Here is a 23,774-nt window from a genome sequence, read left to right as displayed (position 1 = left end):
GGATCCCAATTTGTTTGGAGCAAAATGTGTGTGTGTGTGTGTGTGTGTGTGTTTGTGTGTGTGTTACTGATTGGTCATGCATGCCTTTATTGCCTGTCTTCGTATACCTTCTCGCCATAGTGAAATGGAGGATGTTAAAAGTGAAACCATCTAAAAAATGGCCTACCGGCATGGTTGATATGATATTAAGATAAAGTAACACCAGCGAATAGACCCAGATAATATAGAATACCCAGATCTATATAATAATATATTACATAGATATCATGTATATATAGTTTGTTCACTGTTTCTAACCAAACAATGTGTTAGTAGATATTTGATCTTATCTTACCTTTGTACTCAGAGCAGCCTACTTTTGGAACTTTGAACTTTACCCAGTGAGACTGTTGAAAGGTCCCCCATTACAAGTCTGTTTGCCTGTCTGTCTGTCCGTCTGCATAGGTCTCGCTTACCCACCGCTAACGTGCTAACGGTAACCCTACCCCGGAGTTGATGAGCACCCAGGGGGGTCCATGGGACCCGAGGGAGACCGGGCCGACCGCGGACAACCTGCCGCAGCCCGACGGCTCGTGCGACGTGTGCGAGCCCGACGAGGCCAAGCCCTCCACCGAGGTGTGCGCCGCCTGCAGCTTCGCCTTCTGCCCCACCCACGCCGAGGAGCACAGCCGGCGGACAAGCCACCGCCTCACGCCCTTCCACCAGGAGACGCCGGGCTCCCCGCGGGGCGTCCCGGCGGCGGCGGCGGCGGCGGCGGCGGCGGCTCGGACGGCCCAGGAGGTCGGAGACGACGGATTTGTTTTAAACGAGGAGAAGGAGGAGGAGGAGGAGCAGAAGGTGGGTGCAGCCGCAGCCTCGCGGCCCAGAGACACCAGCAAGCAGGCGGAGATCCTTGGCATGCTGGCGGCGGTGGTGGAGATGGTGGTGGGGGGGGGGAAGGCGCCGGAGGTGCCTGAGGTGGTGGAGGAGGACGGTGCGGGGGCGGTGGAGCCCGGCGACCAGCCGGCGGAGGGGATTGTGCCGGGCGGGCCGAGTCAAGCCGGAGAAGAAGGGGCCCAGCCGGCAGCGCAGCAGGAGGCTCCAGGGGGGGCCCAGCCGGGGGACCAGCCGGGGGACCAGCAGGAGGACGCTCCGCTGACGGTGGAGAGGCTCCGCTGTCCGGTCCACGCCCAGGAGGGGACGCTCTACTGCCGGACGGACGAGAAGGTGGTGTGCGTGCTGTGCGCCCTGCGGGGCGAGCACCGCGGCCACGAGATCATCACGCTGTACGAGGCGTACGTCTGGCAGAAGGTGAGGCCCACACCCCCCCCCTCCCCCCACACTCTCCATCAGATGATGTGTTGTTATGGTTACTGGGCGCCGCGGTTAGCAAAGACGCACCCCCCAAAGCCATAAGACCCCTTCTGGAGGAGTTGGATGTTCTCTCCTCTCCCTGTGTTCCCGTTTTCTCCAGATGCTCCCGTTCCCCCCGCCCCCCGTCCCCGCCCCCCGTCCCCGCCCCCCGTCCCCGCCCCCCGTCCCCGCCCCCCGTCCCCGCCCCCCGTCCCCGCCCCCCGTCCCCTCCCCCCGTCCCCTCCCTCACACCAATATACATGCATGTTCGCTTGATATCAGTGCCCTTGGGCAAGGCACCCAAGACCCAAGACCTCTCTTATTATAATAAAGCGTTACATTTCTGTGGCCTCTTTCCCCACACTCAAGGTCCCCTTACCGGGCAGTAGACAGCGGAGAGCATTAGTTAAAATGTCTATTAGATTAAACCGTGATATGGAGACATTCATGAACCCACATCAGTAGGGTCCATGGTGATAGAGCACAGTGGGCTCACAGCGATGCGGGGGGGTTTAAACACGGATGAAGAGGACTTTTTGTCCAGTCAAAACATACTTTTTAAATTCTTTACCCGAGCGGATACATCAACCGGCCCGGAAAATCTTTAAAGCATCACCCATACTTTATTGGGGTTCATTTTGAAACCGGCCTAGTGCATTGTAGAATGGCATAATGTATTCTCGTTAAAAACGGTTTGTATTTTAAATACAATATGAGCTGTACTTTAATAGCCGTAGGTCAGTGCGACGCCGAGGCGAGGGGCTGTTTGAACACAGCGGGGGGGCAGCATCGTTTGAACGACATCGGTGGGAAAAAAGGCAGCACAGGGAAAAAGCAATATGGCTCACATTCACATTATGCTTACATAGGGTTCAAATCGACGGGGGAAACAACTCTCTGCATGGGAGAGCAATTATTTACACCAGACCTACTTGATGCTCGGGCTACTAGTGTTTCCAATGTGCTCAGTGATTCGTAAGAATTTTTCTTCTGGAATACAGATTTTGTGACCGCCCACTGTGGGGGTCTGAATCACCGCTTGACACCGGGGCTAAGTGTGATGATGTACCCGCCAACGCCTTTTAAAGTCACTTGAAATGTCATGAACGACAATAAATGGATCCTGAACGTCACATGACCTAATCTGTTTGTGGGGCACTGCCTCAACGACTGATGATAAACGGCTATCGAGCGAGCGATCAATAATTACAACCTCTCACGCCATCATACGCAGATCCATCCTCTTCGGTATCACGTATGGACACATTTTGCCCTGGAAATGTTTCCATATTTTCTGTATGCCCGGTTGATTTGTTGGGGCCTCAGTGTACTAATGTAGTCCATCATTCAGGATACGATTATAAAGTTGCTGCTATTGAATTAGACTTGGAAATCCCGTCTGCCGTATAAGATAGACACCGACGGGGATATTCACTTTACTAAACCTAGAAATTACATTAGAGCCTGTTTAACAGGGTTAACGGTGAATAACAGCCTGTCTGCTCCACTCCAGCTCTTCGTCCCGTTTCTATTTGCATTTCTATTTAGTGGCTGGCGGACACTTTTATCCAAAGTCACTCACGGTCTTTCCTTGTAGGCGGTGGACGCGAGGATGCCTACAGGTGGACTGTGGTTGTTGGGGTTTGAACCCAGACATTTTCACAGGTTCACTGGGAGTCCAACAAACTATCCCCCTGAGCAACCATGCCTCCCTTCTCGTTGAGTTCAAACCTTTTGTGAGGTTGTGCCCGGCATGCAGATAGAGCTCAGGGTCCAGTGCCCTGAGCAAAGTTAGAGCTTTCCAGGTCTAGAGGTGTCCAGGGAACTGAGCACAGGTCCTTGGATGCAGCCTGAGATGAGTCAATGGGCCTGTTTGATGGCGGTTGATCCTTATGACTCTCTCTCTCTCACTCTCGCTCTCTCTCTCTCAGTCCAGGCCGGGTCCGGACATACTGGCCGAGACCAAGCTGATGGGGGAGAGGATCATGAGCAAGTGGTCTGATCCGGTGGTGAGTCTGACCTTTAACCTCTGATCTCTGACCCTCTATGTTCTGCATTGCGTTGTAACTATGTTTTCTCCTTCAAATCCTCAATGAGCATTCAATATTTGAATGGTCATTCAATATTCAATAGCATTCAATATTTGAATGCTCATTGTATATTTTATATTTAAAACCATGGGTATCCCAAGTGCATCAGATTGAAGCATGTCTGTATTATACTCTATCATATCATATACTCTAAAATCTCAACCATAGTCAAATGAGGAATGTTAAATGTATGAATTTGGCACTCGCTACAAATGCAATACATGAGCATCTTTTATGGACTAATTAATTGGAGTACTTTGTAATGTTTAATATCCGTCCAGACCCCAAAGAACCAAAGCGATACATACTGATCATCGCATACGCACACATTTGTGCATTGCGGGACAAATTTGTGCGTGTGACGGCAGCGCTTGTGTTCACGCAGGCTCCACTTCCTCTTCTCCGTCGTCAATGACAAACGCACGCCGGCAGACTTGTTCAGCGAGCTCCACTTTTAATTCAGCTTGTTTACCAGGGACTCACAGAACCCCAAAACAATGGCACCCCCTGGGGTTTATCTTAGAATAGGAGAGTAAAGTGGGCGGAAAAAATGTTTTTTTCTCGCTGGCGTCGGGATATAAGGCAGCAGAACTCCGGGTGACGGGGAGTTGGGGGGTGGGGTGTCCCCTGTGGAGAGCAGATGCGGCGCTCGCATGCGAGCGCGGTGCGGCGCGGCTCGGAGGAGCCAGGCAGCGTGGGATGGGATAAAGAGGGATTAGAGGCAGATAATGTCATAAAGGTGGCGACGGGTAAACGCGACAGCCAATTATTTCAATCCACACAGTCATTCTTTCCGCCCCAATCAGGGGCCCTCGCCAGATGTTTTTCCTTGGCAAACACATGATTCGACTGGAGGCTGCGGATTGATGAGTAGGCTGTCAGGGCCCGCCTCTTTGTCTCTCCAGGCCCTCAGCTGTTGTCTCCTGTTTGACTCAGCATTTCTGCTCCCAGGCAGGCGTTATTAAACAGGCGCATGCATATTTGTGAAATCATTCCTCTTTGATCGTTTATTTTGGTTTTTGTGAAATCGCATTTCATGCAAATGAATTTTCAGTCATCTATGAATGTCGCAGATGGTGGGTGGACTCTTGGCACACGTTTCAGCCGCCGGTCTGTGTTCTGTGTGTCCATGCACTGACCTATCGGAGAGGCCGTTCATGCCCCAGGGTGCACCTTGCTACGGGTGCTCCGTCTCTCAATTCAGCAACAAGCCTAACCAGCAGGGAGGAGGCTGGTCTTTTCATGAGACCTTGGAACACCGACTATATCATTCCATTACAGGGATGGACTGCAAAACACATTATAGTTCCTTCCGGATGACATATTAGCTTGTGTTTGGCAAACATAATGGCTCACACAATTGTGTGTGTTTGTGTGTGCGCACATGTGTGTCTATCTATGTCTATGTCTTCTATGTCCACAACAAACAAGCCAACCTATAGCTTACAGGGAGCAGAGTGGGATCACTTAGTTTCCCACGCATGTTTGTGAGGAAGGCGCATCACACATTCTGAGGCAGTGGGCTGGCTGCGAGAGCTTCAGGATTAACAGGATCATGAATAACTGGCTCATCTCGGAGCTAGTTACCATCTGCTGTATCTTCCATATCGGCTCCCCGAGCTGCCTATCGCTGTATATCAGGACCGTACGTCCAAACCAGGGCAGGGGCGCTGAAGGATGGGCAAACGATTCCCTGTAGCGTGGCGAGCGGTGACCTTTTCCCTAACGGCGTGATGGGAAAGGCCAGGCAAGAGCTTTGTAATGCGGTAATGGCCGGCATAAATTTGGACAGCACTGAGCTCTCGAGTCGTCCTGCTCACGGTCGTATTCTGAGTGACTAACCCTGGACCAGACTCATCTCGAAACCCCTCACAGAGGATCCGCGCTGGGCCGTGTGGAAATCACTCTGCTCTTCGCTCCCAGGACAAGTATATGTGTCAGAATGTGTGTCAAAGACCATCATGGGGATTTGTCCTCACGTCTCCTCCACCCAGCCTCCGATCTGTCAGGGATCCAGCAATCCTTCTATGTTATAGCAGAACTTCAGATCCACTAGTCTGTCTACGTTACAACAGTCCTCCTGACCAAGCAGTACTACTAAATGATAGTATTACTTCTGATCCAGCAGTCCTACTATGTTACATGAGAACCTCTGACCCAGCAGTCCTACTAGGTAATAGCAGACCTTCTGAGCCAGCTGTCCTACTATGCCCCTAGCATAAACTCATGAGACGCCACAGAGAAACCCAAACCGGCCAGGGTCTGTTACACTGTGATTTCTGTTTGGTCACAGAGATATTCTACCAAGAAACCCATACGAGCGAGTCGATGAGGCTTTCAGAAGGGGATTTTAAGGAGGGTATTTCTACAGTGGCTCGTCCGTACAGTGTTTGTGTTCGCCTATTAATTGCTAAAACATCCCCGCCTCCAGCGACATGCTTGGTCGAGAAAAATATATGAGAGCGACCAGATTTGAACTCGTCTGCCATTATTGAGACTTTCTCGTCGCTAAATTAGGTGCTTCAGACGTGGAAAGCCTGTATGAATCGTTTTTTTCTACCAGTTTATCTTTATGCAAGTGTACACGGCAGATGCTAAAATTCACGTGCTTTCCGTTTTTATATGCACACAACTATGTATGCATAGTAACCTATATTGTAAGGTACAATCTTAACCCCCTCGCTGCGCTTCACTTATTAAAACTCCCCTGTTTAATTGCGTTCTTTGCCCTCAGGAATGAGGGGATTAATCTCTGAGCTCATATCTCCAGTCTGCTCGGGGGAAGGCAGCACAGTGCATATAGGAAGCGCTATGGAACTCAATGCACAGTAATTAAGTTTCGGAGGGTAAACGCAGCATAGAGGGTGTCTGCAGTAGCTGTACCGGAAGGCCTCTTTTGCAGCAACGCCTGGCTGGCTGGTCTGTCATTTTTTTCAAATAACATACATATTTATATAAACAGTTTGGATTGTAAATATTTCAGAAAGGAATATTGATGATATTGGTAAGCTGGATATTAGTTCTAGCTCTGTGTGATATGAGAAGGGGCGAAGTAGGTTGTGCATCCAAACCAAGATGGCAGGTACTATATTTACTGTACCCCACTCTCATGTTTTATTTACTGGCTTTCTGCCGTGCATAACATTATGCACGGCTGACTGCCTCTGGTCTTCCTCGCTGTGTACCTACTCCACGCACACACACACAGAACCCAGTGACACACACACACACACACACACACACACACACACACACACACACACACACACACACACACACACACACACACACACACACACACACACACACACACACACACACACACACACTGTTTAAAGACATGTGTGGGGTGCTGACTTCAGCTTTCATTCCCTTTTCCTCCTAGTATTTACACATTAAATAAGGTGAAGGAGCTGCAAGTGTTTAAAGGTTTCAGGACCAATGAACTATATTCTGAATATGGCTTGAAGTAGAAAAAATAGTGACACTAAAATAGATGACATTTCGCATTACTCCTGTTGAAGACCAAGGCGGAGTGAGGTTGATACCTGGATGACATCCAGCTTCGCTCTATTTGCCTTTAAGATTGGAAGTTACAGGAAACCTTCTTCAAATAGGTTTCGTGACAATCATCCCATCAAAGGGTGAGTTGGCAGCCAAAAAGACATGCCCATGCTGTTAGTCTTTGAACGGCAAGGTATTTGTCAATTTCATTTCAAAATCTACAACCAGATGAGGGTAGCATTCAATAGATTGTATTGCATTTGCTGGATTGGCTTGATGTTTTTCTGTCTTCTACACACACACGCCATGATTCAAAATATAAAGTAAATCTGCAAACCTCAGCCTTTCCCCAGCGTTCATTGCTTTTACCAACCAAATCCCAGTTGTTCTCTTTATCTCCAAGTGTGTAGGAGGGCTGTGGTGACACGGGTTGGAACGTATTATTATTTTGGAGGAGAAACTGTGTGCCGGGCTGCTCAGGGATTCCATCGGCATGTCTCTACCTCCTGGTATTTTATTTAGTAATGTTTAATGTTTGCAATAGCAAGTGGGAAAATATACAATAAATATAAACAAAAAGAAGAGGCTCGAGAAACGCGAGCCTGCTGCCAGGCAAGGCGCGTCGGTCGACGCATTAATGCATTTCCGTGTTGCTCCGCTGGGAACGAACGGGAGAGCCTGACCTGACTCGCATGCAGATGGCCGGGGAAGTGTTTAAGATGCCTCCCCTCACCCTCCTCCTTTCCTGCCCCGTCTCGCTCTTCATCTCCCCTCCTCCCTCTTCCTCATCATGGCAGTTTTTAAACTTTTGCTTGATTTAGGCTTCTCTACAGCTGCTTTTAAAGCCGCCTGCTCCTCACACCATGGAATCCCTTTCACTTTGTTTGATTTCAATAAGAACGTCACCTGGCTGCCGGCTTCCTCCCAGAGAATACGATCCCCCGTCGGTATTTAAACCATCAGTCATCATAAGGCCCGGGACCCCTTTCATATATATGCCCGTCTCGTTAACTTTTCAGACTGTACTTTGTATTACTTTTGGAGGAAAAATGACCTTTTTCTGCAGATTGCTGTGACAGTGGGAGATGGATTAGAGGGCCTGATCTGAAGAGTTGAAGAATGAGGGGGTTTTAAATAGATTCATTTGGAACGGGGCCACGGTTACCCCAGGGCAAGGACAAACACTTCCAATCCATTTACTCGAAATTTTCGGTTAAAAGTCAATTCGCACACCAGCACGACGGGGAAATGCAGATTTTTTTTTTCCACACACAAATCTTACGCATTTAAAAGGGAACGACAACAGAATTCTAATTAGGTTATAAATGGTTATCAGGGCGTGATAACCATTCATATAATTGTTCAACAAATCATGGAGACAAAGCTTGCAGGCTCGAACAGAAATCTCGGCCAATGAGAGCCAGCCAGCCACTGCTTATTTTCTTGATTTATTTCCTTTTAATTCGTTCCAGAAAATGATGTTCCATTGCGATCTCGCGTCATTTCATTCGATCGAATCCGTTCTTTTTCTTCAGGCTGATTTAATGGGTGAAGTCTATTTTCCCGTCCTGGCTTCGAAATCAAGTGGGGTGACCTCACCTGACTTAGCTAGATCACGCACAACATCCCACGGTGCCCATTACATATTTAAATATATATATGTGTATGTTTGTCAATGATGTACTAGAAACGTCAGTGTTTATGCTGTGTAGATCTGACATGAACTGATCTCAGATCAGGGTCTCTTCAGATTCCCATTGACATGCTGGAACTTTCAGATCTTTTCCCGCTTCGATGTTTCGGATCCCCCTCTCAGAGTACTTTTTTTTTTATTAAGCCAAGGGGAAATTGCACCGTCACCGGTACCCTGCTAAAAGATGGAAACATAATAGTAAAAAATGTAGAAAGAAAAAAAAAAAAGAATCACAAAAAATACAGTACAGCAATATTCTACAATTACAGGAAAATATGCATACACACACATATATACACCAAATATAACGATGAGCTATGAAACTATAAAGTGGTTTGGATGCTTGGATATTGCCAAACACTGACATAATAGATCTATCTAAGTATTTGAGTTTTGTAAAGGTAATCTCAAAATGCAAGATACGTAGACTCTGTAGACTCTTTAGAAACTTTGTTTTCCTGCCAGAGACTTCTTGCCTGCTCTGTGTTTTTAACCGGCTTCTTTCACTCCTTATGTTCTCGTGAGTAAAGAGGTTGCCTGCTGGGACTCCAGGGGCCTCAGTTGTGTTCTGGGGCCCAGTTGGGAGGTCCCCAGACGGCTCGAGGAAGATTAGCATGCATGGATGCCTCCCCCCTCATCTGCAGGGCTGATGCTAACACAACGTCTGTCATTCAGCAGACGTTCCTGGGGGCGCCTTCCAGCTATAACAGGCAGAGGCAGCCATCTTAGAAATCTGGGCCCACGAATGGGGAAGGGGGTGAGGAAGAGACCGAGGGGGGAGGAGAGAGGAAGAGAGAGATGTGGGAGGATAAGTAGCAAATCATGCATGAAACGATTGTAATGGCTTTGAGCCACTTCTTAAACGCTACACATGATCACTATTAGGATCAAGTCCAAACAGAGAGTACACCACCGAGAATACATCTTAAATATATTCCACCCCAGCAGCCATAGGGCTCCTCTCAAGTGGTTCTTCAGGGACGATTGGTCCCTACCTCTCCATCTGAAGCCTCTCTGCCAGGAAGGAGCAGGTGGAAGTAGGACAAGCTTCTGGGAACATCAACCGGCATTCTCGATGACGGTGGAAGGGGCTGACTTTTCCTCAGGAACGGGGTCGACTTCTCCCTAACTTCCTGATTGTTATTCGTTTGATTCATGGATTGATGAGAGGCAGCCTAGCTTTTAATGTTCATATTTCCGTGAAATTCGGGTACAAAGCCAGGAATGTCACCGTTTCTAGAGACGGATTACCACAAAACAACCTGGTTTTATCTTAAGGACAATAGCCACACTTGGGGTTAGGAATCCAGGTTGAAGAAAACAAAAGCGTCCTTTTAACCGTTCGCTCCTCCCCATGTACTGTGCAGAGCAGTTCCAATCATTTGTTCCACCTCCTGTGTTTATGCTAATTCCCAAATCGAGTTGACTCGGAACACTGCAAGGGACTTCTAATCTCTGAACCCTTAATATCCGGTGGCGCAATTAAAAGTATTCCAACATAAATTAGACGGATTTAGTGGCTTTTTTTAACTGGTCAGGGGAGGTGCAGCCAAGCAGACTGCCAGCCTGGCATGAGCCAGCGTTGTGTTTTCAGCACTGGGACGGCTGTTTACTTGAGGAAGAGGTGAGCACGTCCTTGAATACACTGGTCTGTGAGCGGGGTGTTAAACCGGGAGAGCCGGAACGCGCTGAATACAGAGTGTGGAGTGCATCGGCTTCGGCTGTGTTGGTTGTCTGTCCCACAGCGCAGCGTGTTTCTACCTTTTTACATCCCAAATTAATCGGAGGGAAGCGGAGCTAGGGGATGTCAGGGAAAGCTACAGAGTTGCGTGTGATGTGGAGTCCCACACCCATCAGGGGTGTTGCATCTTGACTTTGAGTTTGAGTCTCTTTTCGGTTTAAATTATTCCCCACACTCACATAGCAACCAATGTTTAATCCGGTGGATATATCAACCAGACGTGAAGGCTACGATTTTTGCCCACACGTCACGTTTTTTCCGCGACCCAGCAAACACCCAACAAAGGATGTGTCGGAGAGAGTATAGTAATTGGGAATCTTGGTTGGCAATTAATATGGCAGGAAAGCTGGTTGGGCCCGGATCCACAGATGGCCTGTACGAGACGCGGGCCTCAGTGGCGCCGCTTCACGCCATAAATTAGCACGGCGTGACGGTGCCAGTGGCCTCATTAAAACGCCTTGCACACAGAGTCTGAATATGCCACACAACTTTTAGTTCTGGCACTTATTTAGTGTTTTCTTTGCTTGCCTTTTTTTTTTTTAACTCTTATCTCTCTTCTGTTTTTGTACCTCTTTGTATCTTATCTCAGTCGTCCTTGTGTCTTTTCTTTGTGTATTGTATTATTTTTAGTGCCTTTTCAGACGTATTTACCCTCTGCTCTCTGTGGTGTTTTTCTACGGTTCTTTCTTTTCTGTTCTTTAGACGTTTCTTTGACATCTAGTCAGCCAGCAGACACGTTTATCTAAAGCCGCTTACGAGCAAGGCTGAGGACAATCGAGATTGGGGCCACGGCAAAAAGAAACGGAAAGTGCTGAACGGTCTTAGTTAAAATACACCTTGACAGCGAAAGGCGGAATGTGGTTCAGGAGGCAGAGCTGGCTGGATGGCTAGTAACCCGAAGGTTGATAGTTAGATCCCAGGCTCCTCCTAGTTGAGTGTCGAGGTGTCCCTGAGCAAGACAAGAAGAAGACACCTCACCCTAACTGCTCCGACGGGCTGGCTGTTGCCTTGCACACCGTCAGTGTGTGATTGTGTGTGTGAAAAGTTTGGCAACATTGAAAAGCACTTTTAGTGGCCACTGCTTAGAAAAGCGCTATATGAATGCAGTCCTTTACCATTGACCATTAGAGTTGTTCTGATACCGATACCAGTATCGGAAATTCCTCAGGTATTGGCGAGTATGCAATCTATGCGCCGATCTGATACCATCACATGACTAATTTAGTACGCAGGCAAAGAACATCAGAAACACTGCGTTGTTATGCTGCGTTCGTTAATGGGAGGTGGAAAGCGGGAATGGGCTCTGGCCTATGTGCGTTTAAGATGCCAAGTCAGAAATACATGAATGCTCATGCTACATGAGTACTACAAGAATTTAAATGTTTTATTATAATTAAAGATAATAAACCATTTGGTCATCAGTAAATAAACCGACTCTACATTGCTTTCATCATAAAATAACCCTTCGATAAAAACGAGTGCTATTACTAGTTACAATGCTGGATAATGTATTGGTATATAATCTGTATCGGCCGATACTGAAGTTTAGGAATCGATATCAGAAAGGAAAAAATTGTATCGGAACTTCTCTATTTACCATGACGGATTGCAGCGAACAGGATGGCCGGCATCGTTCTCATCCCTCTCTCTCTCTCTCCTCCAGCTGACCACGGACGAGCTGCAGGCCTTCGTGGACGCCCAGTTTCAGGAGCTAAAGCGCCTGATCCACGTCCAGGAGGCGAGGAACCGCCACCTGGTGGACCTGAAGGAGGCCTTCATCACCGCCGCCGCCGCCGAGCAGATCGCCGAGATCACCTTGGAAACGGATCGCCTGCAGGAGGAGATGGTCAGCATCTCCCAGGAGCTGGGCGCGCTGAACCGCGCCAAGATGCGGGCCGACCTGGCGGCCGCCGCCGCCCCGGGAGCAGTGATCCCGGAGGGACTGAGGGAGAGGCTCGGACAGCCGGACGGACGGCCGGTAAGAAGCCCGGTGTTTGTGCTGTTTAGCACCTGACCCGTTATCTAAAGCGACTAACGAGCGAGACGGCATGCGATCGAGATATAATTGGAATCGAAGAAGCTAAGAGCAAAAAGTTTGAAAGATCTAGTTTGGGACAAACAGAGAGATCTCTCTTATTAGTGGTTGTGCCACAAGTTAATCCAGAAAAATAAAAACGAAAACACGTCGGTAGTTAACATTTTTTAACGTGGTATGCGTCTCATGTCGCCCCCCCTTTACCATAGATAACACGGAGCAAAGTGCTTTCTAAATCCCGCGACGATTTCTACATTTCTAAAGTTCCCCAACACTGGAACCCAGCTGAACTGTACTGCAATGCATTCTAAACTACTAGTTATCGATTATCAGAAAGGCAAGCTGAAAGTGTGGGGAAATGCTCACCGAAACGAGCTCCGATCAAACCCTCAGAGAGCCGTTTCTGAGCAACGCCGCTCCAGTTTGACTGAAATTGCGCCAACTGTTCGCATCCCTCCCCATCGCAGAGTGCAGTGAGTGACATCATGGTACATAGTATAGTTTCCCCGTGTCCTTGAGGGCTGATTTACTGTTTAGTAGGTCATTTCTAAGCACATTCAGCCCATAAAAGCCTGCCCATGTTTGCGCTGCTGTGCGGAATGGTAATGGTGCCATCTGTGGTTGCTCAGGAAGTACAGTTATTACATGATGTCACGACTGATAATGGATTGGGTTTATCCAGCCGGCATTTCTTTATGAAAAGAAAGTATGGGGTGTACGTGCAGCATAGCACAAGGACGTTGTGGAGGGAAAGGCTTAGGGCAAGGGTAAAGGTTTGCTCAGTGGCAAACAGGGTAACCATTCGATTAAAGCAGGGAAAGTGTTTGAGGAGTCGGCTGTGGCCCGCAGGACGGGAGGTGTGAAGGATGGAAACACATCCACTGGTGTTTGGCGGAGGGCTTGAGTGTTTCTGAGTTTGTCCAGAAGCTATCCAAAAAGCAGCTGGTCAAGCTTCCCTATTTGCTCTCTTGACCTCTTGTTCTCTGCCTCTCTCTTTCCCCCCTTTTTCTTTATAACTTTCTATTTCTCTCACACATTCATTCGTTCTTTCTCTCTTTCCATCTTTCTTTCCATCTTTCTCTTCCTCTTTATTTATCTGCTTGTTTGTTTGTGCCTTACTCCCTCCCTCCCTCCCTCCCTCCCTCCCTCCCTCCCTCCCTCCCTCTCTGTCCCTCTCACATGACATCGCCGGGTCAAGGTGAGGATGCTCACTCCTCTTCCAGTCCAACCCGTGCTCACAAACACTCGTATCGATGTCTTTGCCATCGATACACCAGTCGTGAAGCTCTCCGATTAAAGCTAAGCGCTAGGGAATCAGGGGGGGCTGGACGACTCACTGGGTTGGTTCCTAATGAGGGGGAGCGCATTGGGAAGCAAGTGTATTCTGAGCGTGCTGTTCTGTTTGCTGTTCTGGGCTAGGAACCGATCCATTCGGCCCGAGTCGTTACTGATCTGTGTGCGTCTCTCCGGCGCGCACACAGAGTGTGCAGCAGGGTAACGCACCTGACAACGTCATCCTCTTCCCCCCCCCTCTCGGGTCTTCCTCCGCGTCCCTTCTCCCCGACCAGCTGGCCGTGATTCGCTCTCCCTCTGCGGCCCTCCACCTCGCCCCCCCCCCCCCCCCGGCTCCCGAAGACTTGATTTAATCTATTTACAAAAATTGGGCGAAAAACGACTGCGACTCCGTGGCCAAGATAGCGAGAGCTACTTGGTATGCATATGTTTTAATCCGCTCGTAACGCACATACGTGCCCACACACGCGCGCAAGCAAACGCGCACACACACACGTGTATACACCCACACACCTACGTGCACAAACACGTACACATACACCCACACCCACATACACATACACACACAGAGCGGGGCGGTGGAGTGGTTGTAAAAAGCCTGGGATTAATTCCTTTCCCCTGATTATGATCCATTATTCCCGCTTCAGAACAAACTGTATAATTAAGGTGATTGAACTCGCTGGAGGTCAGGTATACAAATCACTGTGGGTTCGCTTCATTATTTCCATCCGTCATTCATTAATTGCCGTGCGGGTAAACGATTGTAGAGAAACACTCACCGCGCTCGGGTTTTCGTACACACACCGAGCTGTGTCGTAAACACAGCGTCCCTGAGCTAAGTGAAAAAGTGAACTAGTCGCGGTGGTGATTCTGAGTTTGTAGACCACGTTGTCGAAGCACAATTAATCTCCACCGCCTCTGTGCTGCCAACCATTTCACAAATGTGTCATTAAATCATTGAAAAATAGCTGCTGTAAACAACCAGACTGTTTGTTCTTCTAATTGCGGACGGCTGAGATGACTCCACATAAATGTGTCAACAACCCAAATGTGTTTGGGCAGAGCACCTGTATTTTGTATTATGAGAATATACCTGTATAAACTGTGTGTGTGTGTGTGTTATTTTCAGATCGATATTTAATGAGATTCAAGGAAAAGCTGCATTAGAACAGGGTTTTCTTTGGACCGAGGCGAGAGCAAGCCACACCTATGTGCTGCATTCGTTTTCAAAAATAATATAACCCTGCAATGGAATTAGCTTGAAATTCTTTCTTCTTTCTTCACTATAGTGTTATCTTTGCTGGTATTGCTTGGAAGGCTGAAGCCATTGTGTATGAAAGGGAGATGCTAGGAAGAGTAGTATCGCAATAGTCTCACGATTGACAGAAAGCAACAACTTTAATGTTGGTTTGGTCCAGATATCTCAAAAGGTCATGCTGGGAACAAATATGTTTCTATAGATTTAGCGATTTCTTATTTCGGTTGAAATATATTGGACTTAAATGTTGAACTTTACATGCTGGTGTTGGCGTTATGGAAGGCGGGAGGAAAGGCAACAAAAGAACATTAGATTTGTCCTTTTGGACTTTCTCACAAATTGACTTCTGAGCTTATTCAAGTGTTTCACTCGAGCACTCGTGTGAATACAAGTAGTAAGTTCAGTGTTTGAGGCCACATTTGAGCAGATATTTCCCCAGATCTGAGGGTAATTGCATTAATATCAAGGTCCCCAACAGTCAGACAGTGGGTTCTGCCATGTCTGTAATCCGTAGACGTGTGTACCTCTGCATATGAGGAGATCATAAGAATTAATATCATACTTTGGGATGTAATCATAGGATTTGTTGTACAGAATTGCAACTGTTTACATAGTGATCTGTGTAAACATTTAAATCCAGTAATTTAGAGTTACCTAATTCTATACTAACGGTAATGCAGATATATTCGATTTGGATTAAAAATACAGGAATAACCAAATTTGAATTTAGCAACTTAACAACCACATTTTTATATATAGGACTTTATATCTCTCTATCTGTCTCTCTGTCTCTATCTCCTGTTTCTGTATCGTAAATATAAGCAAAGCAATTGTCAAATGCACTTACTTTAAGTCGCTTTGGTAAAAAGTGTGCAGAATACATGTAATATACCAGATTGTTGACCTTTTTCAGTCTGACCATTTTATTTATGGTTTGCTCTCAGGATGTTGAAGAGAATATCAACAAAATTGTTTCTATGCTTCTAGAATAAACTATGCTTCTAAAATAAATTGCCAACCATACATAATATCTGCCAAAACATTACCGGCCAACTGCGTCATGATTCCAAAGGCAGTGCACTGTGATTCTAGCACACTGCGGTACGACTCCCCCCCCCCCCCCCCCCCCCTCAGTGATTTCCCCCCCCAATAAAGAGCCGGGCCACTAGCACATGAAAGGGAATTCATTGGACAGGTACAGCGCCATGGCAACGGAAGAGAAAGTTTAAATAAATTAAATATTACGATCAAGCTATTCTCCGGGAACCTGTGAACACTGCTCTTTTATTGGAGCAAAAATATTAACCTTTTATTCCTTGTTCCCCTCCCTCCTTCTCTCCCTCCCTCCCTCCCTCCCTCTCTCTCTCTCTCTGTCTCTGTCTCTGTCTCTGTCTCTGTCTCTGTCTCTGTCTCTGTCTCTCTGTCTCTCTCTCTCTCTGTCTCTCTGTCTCTCTGTCTCTCTGTCTCTCTGTCTCTCTGTCTCTCTGTCTCTCTGTCTCTCTCTCTCTCTGTCTCTCTGTCTCTCTCTCTCCAGCACGACGTTGAGGCCAGACCGAGGTAAGACTGCCACGGTGATGATTCATCGGTGTTTCACTGCCACAGTTGCTCTGGGACGCCATAAACCTTTAAAACAAGCTCAGCCCGGATGGCTGGTTTCATCCTGCTATCCCCTCAGACGTAAAAGAAAAGCAGGCATTGCAGAGTAAGAGCTGTGTCAATACCGGTGTCGGGATCAACATGGCGTCCATACCGGGCAGAAGCCGCTCATAGTATGGCTGTAACCCTACTCTCCTCCAACGTATTGATATTGAGGAAACATGACCTACTTTTCCAGCGTTATGGCCGCTCCACTGATGGGGCAATGCCACAAGTTTCAGATCATTATTCTTCTTCTCTTCTTTTTGCGGTCTTCTTTGGGCTGCTGTGACACGTGGATCATTATCAACTTATCTTGTCTGAGAGAGCAGTCCACTCTCATTTCGTCCAGTATCGTCTCTGCCGTTCAGTGACACGGTGCACCGGGCTGCTCGCTGACTGCCTGTGACTGAGAGACGGGAGCGGTGCTCACTCAACCCCTACTAACCCTGGGAGTGTGAGTGGGCCTAGAGACACTTCTTGTGAGTTTTTTTTTTTTAATCAAAATCGCACAATGTCGACCATGTCCCCATCAACTGTGTGTGAGTGTGCGTCTGCTTCTAACTGTGTCAAACACACTGTAAAATGGATATTACTGCGCTAGCCTGGCCCACATTGATCGGGTGACACAGAAAAGCCTCCCCAGCTCTCCCCTCTCTCCCCCTTCCAGGCAGGGGGGATGATGACATGTGGCCCGTCTCTCTCCAGGCTCCCATTGCAAGAGATTCCTCCCATCTGTCTCACACACACACACACACACACACACACACACACACACACACACACACACACACACACACACACACACACACACACACACACACACACACACACACACACACACACACACTGTTTATATCAGAAACACATGCAAACACAGTGTGGTTGTGCGTGTGTGACCAAGTATCTCTCCACCCACGGGTTGTCTAAACGCATCAATGCTTGTTAAAATGGGCGACAATTGGACTGGAACTGTTGGATGCAAGGATGGATCATAATAGCGCCTGAACAGTTCTAAAACGTGACGCCTCTCGTGCGGCACGCCACGGTTTGTTGTGGTTAATTGTTCCGTTTTTATATCCAGTGTTAATTTCCCCCAGTCACATCTGTGCACTGAATGAATCTCTGAAAAACCGCTCGGTATCAATCTTGGCATAATGGATTCTGATTTCCACCCGCACGATGTACACACACATACACAGGCACACACACACACATACACAAATATACACACACAGGCACACACACACACACACACACAGGCGCTCCGGCATATACGCATAACCAGGCATATTCCAGTCCCATTTGTCTCCGGAGCGGTAAAAAAACCTCTCTTTCGTCGGTTAGACGATATCTTTGAAAAGGTTAGATTTGAGAAACACATTCCCCTGTCCTCCCATGAACAGGCTTTGATGTGAGGGTTTTCAGATTGGACAGGATGTACTCTCTTACTCCAGCTTTTGCTTACAATAAATCTGCCTTCCCTGACCTCAAACACACACACGCACGCATAAAACACGAAGTAAAAACATAATGCATACACTCATTCATACACTAGCACACACACAAGTGCACAACGCACAGTCAATCATACATATAACGCACAGTCAATCGTACGCACGCACACACACACACACACACACATGCATATACACATACACATGCACACACTCTCGTTAAACCCGTTTCCAAGGGTACCACGAGGTTCTGCGGTGCGGCTGCATTTCATCTTCGGCTTCGGTTTTTTATTAGCGCAGGAAGTCATGACCCGCGTGGCACGCTGGGCCAACATGTAGCCAGCTACGCCGAAGCCCGCCTCCTCGCCTCCGCACGCTGTGTTCCTCGCTGCTCGGTGAGCAGCAGATGGCCGTGGACCCGGGCCCCCCCCCCCCCCCCCACACACACACACACACACACACACACACACACACACACACACACACACACACACACACACACACACACACACACACACACACACACACACACACACACACACACCCCCGACCCCACACCCACATAGGACGGGGGGGAGTTAATGGCCCGACGAGGCTCAAGGTCACCTCCCCCATCCGTGCTTTAGTATATTGTTCCGGAGCGTTTCAAAGCCACATGGGATGTTGCCGCCAGCGCGACCGAGATGCATCTCATTCATGGAGGTATCTTTAGGTGACTTGAGGTATTCATAAACGTAAAGTTATACGTTTCTAGATTAGTTTGGTTCATTTATTCTTTTGATTCCAAGGCTCCCCCAACAATAGTATCCGATAGTTATTGTTATGCTGCCTAGGCTTGCTTCTATTTCTGTAATTTGCAGCCGATTCTAAAGACCTGCATTTCCCTCGTTCTATTTAGATATTACATGTTCAGAATGAAAGACGTGTTTATAATTAGAATTAGTTTAGTTAATTAGTTTTAATTGAAGTCAAGGGACGAGTGCGTTGCAGAGAACACACATAGTTTTCATTCGCAACCGTGATTTAAAGATGGGTGCGTTCTGTTAACATCAGGGTCTCTAAACGCTCCGCCAGAGACTGAGGACAACCTCCAAGGTTCCTGTGCTAAAACTGGATGGAAACAATTAGAGAGTTGAAGAATGTCTAGGAAGTCTTTAGGGCGGTCCTTCGTATTGGGCGGGGTGTCCCCGGCTGTCCTGCAGATGTGTGCTTGTAAACCCTGCTGTACTGTACTTTGCTGGGTAAAAACATTCAACCTAAGTCACCTGCAAACCCTTAATTTCCCCAATCTTGTGGCCAGAGCACACATTCGATGAAACAGACTCAACCTTGCGCCAGAGATATCCATTTTCAACGTGTTACAAATTGATTTGCTATATCTCCCGTTTCTTTCACTGTAGAGGAGAATGGGGGGGGAAGCGTAATTTCCTGTCCAACATCAGGGCGTAGATCTGTCAGTGTGTGCTCTCCCCGCTGTTCAAACAACTCTGAATTTAGAAGTCCCCAGACATTCAGCTCCATTAACAGCTTCGTTAATGGAATCCACTGTATGATATCACATCGGCACATAGAGAGCTCAGACGGTCCTGATGTTGCAGTGTCTGCACAATAACACCCACAGTATAGCACCTTTTCACCAGCGGGGGTTTGTAAAGCGTGTGGAGACGCGGAGCGGGTGAGGGAACAGCGTTGGAGCAGAGAGTCAGTCATTCTGCCTCACCGCTGCAACAGGGGGCTTTATAATAGGATACAGAAAGTAAATTGATTGTGGCGCACAAACACTAAGCCGCTCTGTCTGAGCAGCGCTGTCACACGGTCACGGAGAGCGCGTCCCTGTAAGAAGCTAATCCCGCCGCGTCAATACGTCCAGCCAAGCCCCTACTAAAGCCGCCGCCGCCACCGCCCGCCACCGCCCGCCACCGCCCGCCACCGCCCGCCGCCGCTGCTCCGACAGCCCGCCAAGGTTTACCCTCTGGTTAGCCCCGGCATCCTGTTCCTCTTCCTCACGCCGCCCGCGCCACACGCCTGCCTCGCTCGTGCTACATCAGCCCTGCGTGTGTTTGTGTGTGTGGCGGAAAAGTTTTTTTTAAATATTACTGTGTTCCCAGGTAGCCTCATGGAATCCTGAAAGAGACACACACTGAGAGAGAGATACACTGAGAGAGAGATGCACACTGAGAGAGACCCACACTGAGAGAGACGCACACACAGTCACACACTGAGAGTGAGCTACACTGAGAGAGAGACACACACTGAGAGAGAGACACACTGAGAGAGAGACACACACTGAGAGAGAGACACACTGAGAGAGAGATACACTGAGAGAGAGATACACTGAGATGGAGACACACACTGAGAGAGAGACCCACACTGAGAGAGACGCACACTGAGAGAGACGCACACACAGAGACACACACTGAGAGTGAGCTACACTGAGAGAGACACACACTGAGAGAGAGATACACTGAGAGAGAGACACACACTGAGAGAGAGACACACTGAGAGAGACACACTGAGAGAGAGCCACAGAGAGAGAGAGAGAGATACACACAGAGAGAGATACACTGAGAGAGAGACACACACAGAGTGAGACACACTAGAGAGACACACACACACAGAGAGACACACACGGAGAGACACACACATTGAGAGGGGGTTAGGGTTAGGATTTACACCCTGATCTCCCTCTCGCTGCGGGTAAATGCAGCACCAATCACTCCCTGCGGCTGCTCGATGACATCACCCTAAGTGATTCCAGGGGGCCGCGCCCGTCTGCCTTAATGGTCGAGGGGCCCGGAGCCAATAAACTAGAGGTGTGCGGAGAGCGCCGACCCCGCCGCCCTCCCAGTCGATACCGCTCCCCACCTCGCCTCGGACACCAGGGAACGGCTTGGATCGTTGCGGGGGGGGGGGGGGGGGGCGGGGGCCACGGGGTCACGTGACACGTCGTCCAAACCCCCCTGCTTAGCCAGAGCGATGGCGATGGCGCCGTCCGACCGGCGCATAAATCACGCGGGTTAACGGCGCTCGCGCTGCTAATTCCGATAGCGAGGCGCCGGGAACGCCGCCGCCATCACTCAGGACCCCCACACCCCTCCAGCCCTCCACCGGCACGTATGGATTTCCAGGGCGCCGCGCTAAGCATACGGAGCCGCTGTAGTGTGCGCTCGCTGCCTCTGCACCCTCTCTTACGTATGATTGGTGAGCCCAATCTAGATCAGGACATGCACACGTTTACGGTGCATGGGGCTGGAGTCATCTCGGGTGTCTCATTAGTGCTGCGGTACACGTATGCAGTCCTGACATTAACCATGACACATACAGATTCGTATGCATTTGCATACATTGACACATGCATTCATGTGCACGCATACGTACATACATATACATGCACATATTCACATACACACACGTATACACACATTCACATGCATACAAACACAAACACACATCAATTCACTCATAAATTCACCCATACATTCACATACACACACATTCACATACACACACACAAAATCTTACGCACATGCACATACACACACACACACACACACACACACAGCTGATGCACAGTGCACCCTATTGTCAGCTTGGAGAAGTACAGTCTGGCTCCAGCCAGGGTGGAAGTCACACCTTGTTTGTGTCCTCACTCTGTTGTTGCTACGTTGATGTCATTTGTGGTTTGTTGTTTATGTATCAATATCGATGCAATAGGCAACCGAGGACATAGAGAGAGAGCGTGTCCTCCCTTAGTCACTATGACGTAGTGAGCGAGAGCCAGGAGGACAGACGAGAGAGATCGAAGAAGGATGGAGAGAGACAAGACGATGAGAGAGAGAGATTGAAGGAGGAGGAGGGAGAGAGATAGAGAGGGAAAGGACAAAGAGAGAGAGAGAGAGAGATTGAAGGAGGAGAGAGAGAGAGACGGACAGGAGGAGAGAGAGAGAGAGAGAGAGAGAGAGAGAGAGAGAGAGAGAGAGAGAGAGAGAGAGAGAGAGAGAGAGAGAGAGAGAGAGAGAGAGAGAGAGAGAGAGAGAGAGAGAGAGAGAGAGAGAGAGAGAGAGAGAGAGAGAGCGCGAGAGAGAGGGGACAGACAGGACAGACAGAGGGAGAGCAAGAGAGAGGGGTGAGATGAACACAGCCTGGAGCTGAAGGGAGGAAGGGAGCTGGCTTTCTCTTATAAAATATTTATTAACCTCGAAGGGGAAGAAGAGCACAGGGCTGCTTGTCTTTCCTCCCTTCCGTGTCGTTGTGTGTGTGTGTGCATTTGTGCCTGTGTGTTTGTCTGCATGCATGTGCGTTTGTTTGTGCGGGTTCATGTGCATTTGTCTGGCCGTGTGCATGTGCATTTGTCTGAGCATGTGTGTTTGTCTGCGTGTGTGTGTGTCTGTGTTTGTGTCTTTGCGTGTGTGTGTTTGGCTGCGTGTGCATGTGCGTTTATCCGTGTGCGTCTGTGCGTGTGTCTGCGTGTGTGTTTGCCTCAACATGATGAAATTTAATCTGTAACGAGTAAGTGTCTCCCTGCATGTATCTGTGTGTGTGTGTGTGTGGACGCCCATGAATGTGCTTCCCCTCCGCTGTTTTACTCACCCTGTTTTAGCATTCCTCATCTCTGGTGCGGACCCCCCCCTCCTTAATTTATCAGGGGATACATTTGAACTCTGCCCCGCCCATCTCAGTGGACAGTGCTGAAGGCAAATGTCTCTCATACTCACCTGTTTCACATAATTACTGTCTGTCATACACTCCTGTGTCTCATACACAACTGTCTCGCATACAATACTGTTTGTCATACACTCCTGTCTCACATACGATAACGTTTCTCATACTCTACTGTCTCTCATACACTACTGTCACTAATACATTACTGTCTCACATAATAACACAAAACATTGGAGGTTAAAGTCACATCTTCAAACTGTGACTTTGAATGGCAAGAGTTCCTCAATATTCTATCGCTCTCTCGCTCCCTTATGCATATTTCTGGATAGAATAGTGAGACAGCTGAATGCTCCGACACATCAGAACTCAAACAGTGTGTAAAGGCTGACAGACGTGCAATCGGTGCAGTATTCTTTTAAACCCTTTTGTTTTCAGACCGGCAGAGTTTTCCTTATCTACGAGACAGGTGTGTACAGTGCGAGTGTTTGTGTGTGTGTGCAGCTGGCCTGCCGTGATTAGAAATAAGTCATTTTTTCACCTTTTTGGAAGTTCATGTGAATACAAATTAGACCTTCTCAATTCGAGTTGGGGTCGTTTTAGTCCATCGTACTTTCACTCTTGTCCTTTCGGCCCTGTTTAATAAGGGTGGGGGGTGTGGCATAACATCAGCAGTCTGTCCAACAGGGGCTGACCTGCATGGGAGCAGCCTGGCACCAGTCCTTCATTAGAAACACCACACTAAACCACTCTACCTGATGCCCCGTGAAGCTAGCCCACGTCAACGCTGGCGCATCACGTCTGTAAACCAGGGTTAGTCACGGGTCACTACCCAGGTACCTATAAAAACAAGGTCTTCATGTTTTCCACTGGGTCAGGTCTGGGGACGGTCTGAGATGTTCGTCTAGTGATTTCCTGTGCTGTTGAAGGCACCACAGCAGGGTTTCGGAAACTTAAACAGTTTCTCCTTCTGAACTTAAGCTAGTGACACATAAATGTGAAATTTGTGAGCTGTAAAGAGGGCGCGGAAGAGAGTGAAATTACATTTTATTTTTAGAAAAAAGGTCAACTCTCGGG

General features: G+C 48.4%; 1 protein-coding gene across 2 annotated transcripts in view; it reads left to right on the top strand.

Moving 5' to 3' along the window:
• The window catches only part of trim44 (tripartite motif containing 44), a 39,475-nt gene that overhangs the window by 463 nt on the left and 15,238 nt on the right, over positions 1 to 23,774 (top strand). For both annotated transcript variants that reach the window (XM_060060579.1, XM_060060578.1), the window contains exons 2-5: positions 445 to 1,290; positions 3,264 to 3,341; positions 12,024 to 12,338; positions 16,481 to 16,503. In XM_060060579.1, coding sequence (XP_059916562.1) covers positions 496 to 1,290; positions 3,264 to 3,341; positions 12,024 to 12,338; positions 16,481 to 16,503 — 1,211 coding nt within the window. In that variant the 5' untranslated portion in view covers positions 445 to 495. The remainder of the gene's footprint in view (positions 1 to 444; positions 1,291 to 3,263; positions 3,342 to 12,023; positions 12,339 to 16,480; positions 16,504 to 23,774) is intronic.

The sequence above is a fragment of the Gadus macrocephalus genome, chromosome 9 (genome assembly GCF_031168955.1).
Source record: "Gadus macrocephalus chromosome 9, ASM3116895v1".
Taxonomy (NCBI): domain Eukaryota; kingdom Metazoa; phylum Chordata; class Actinopteri; order Gadiformes; family Gadidae; genus Gadus; species Gadus macrocephalus.
Note: the sequence above shows the minus strand (reverse complement) of the source record. Positions and strands in the feature narration are given on the sequence as shown.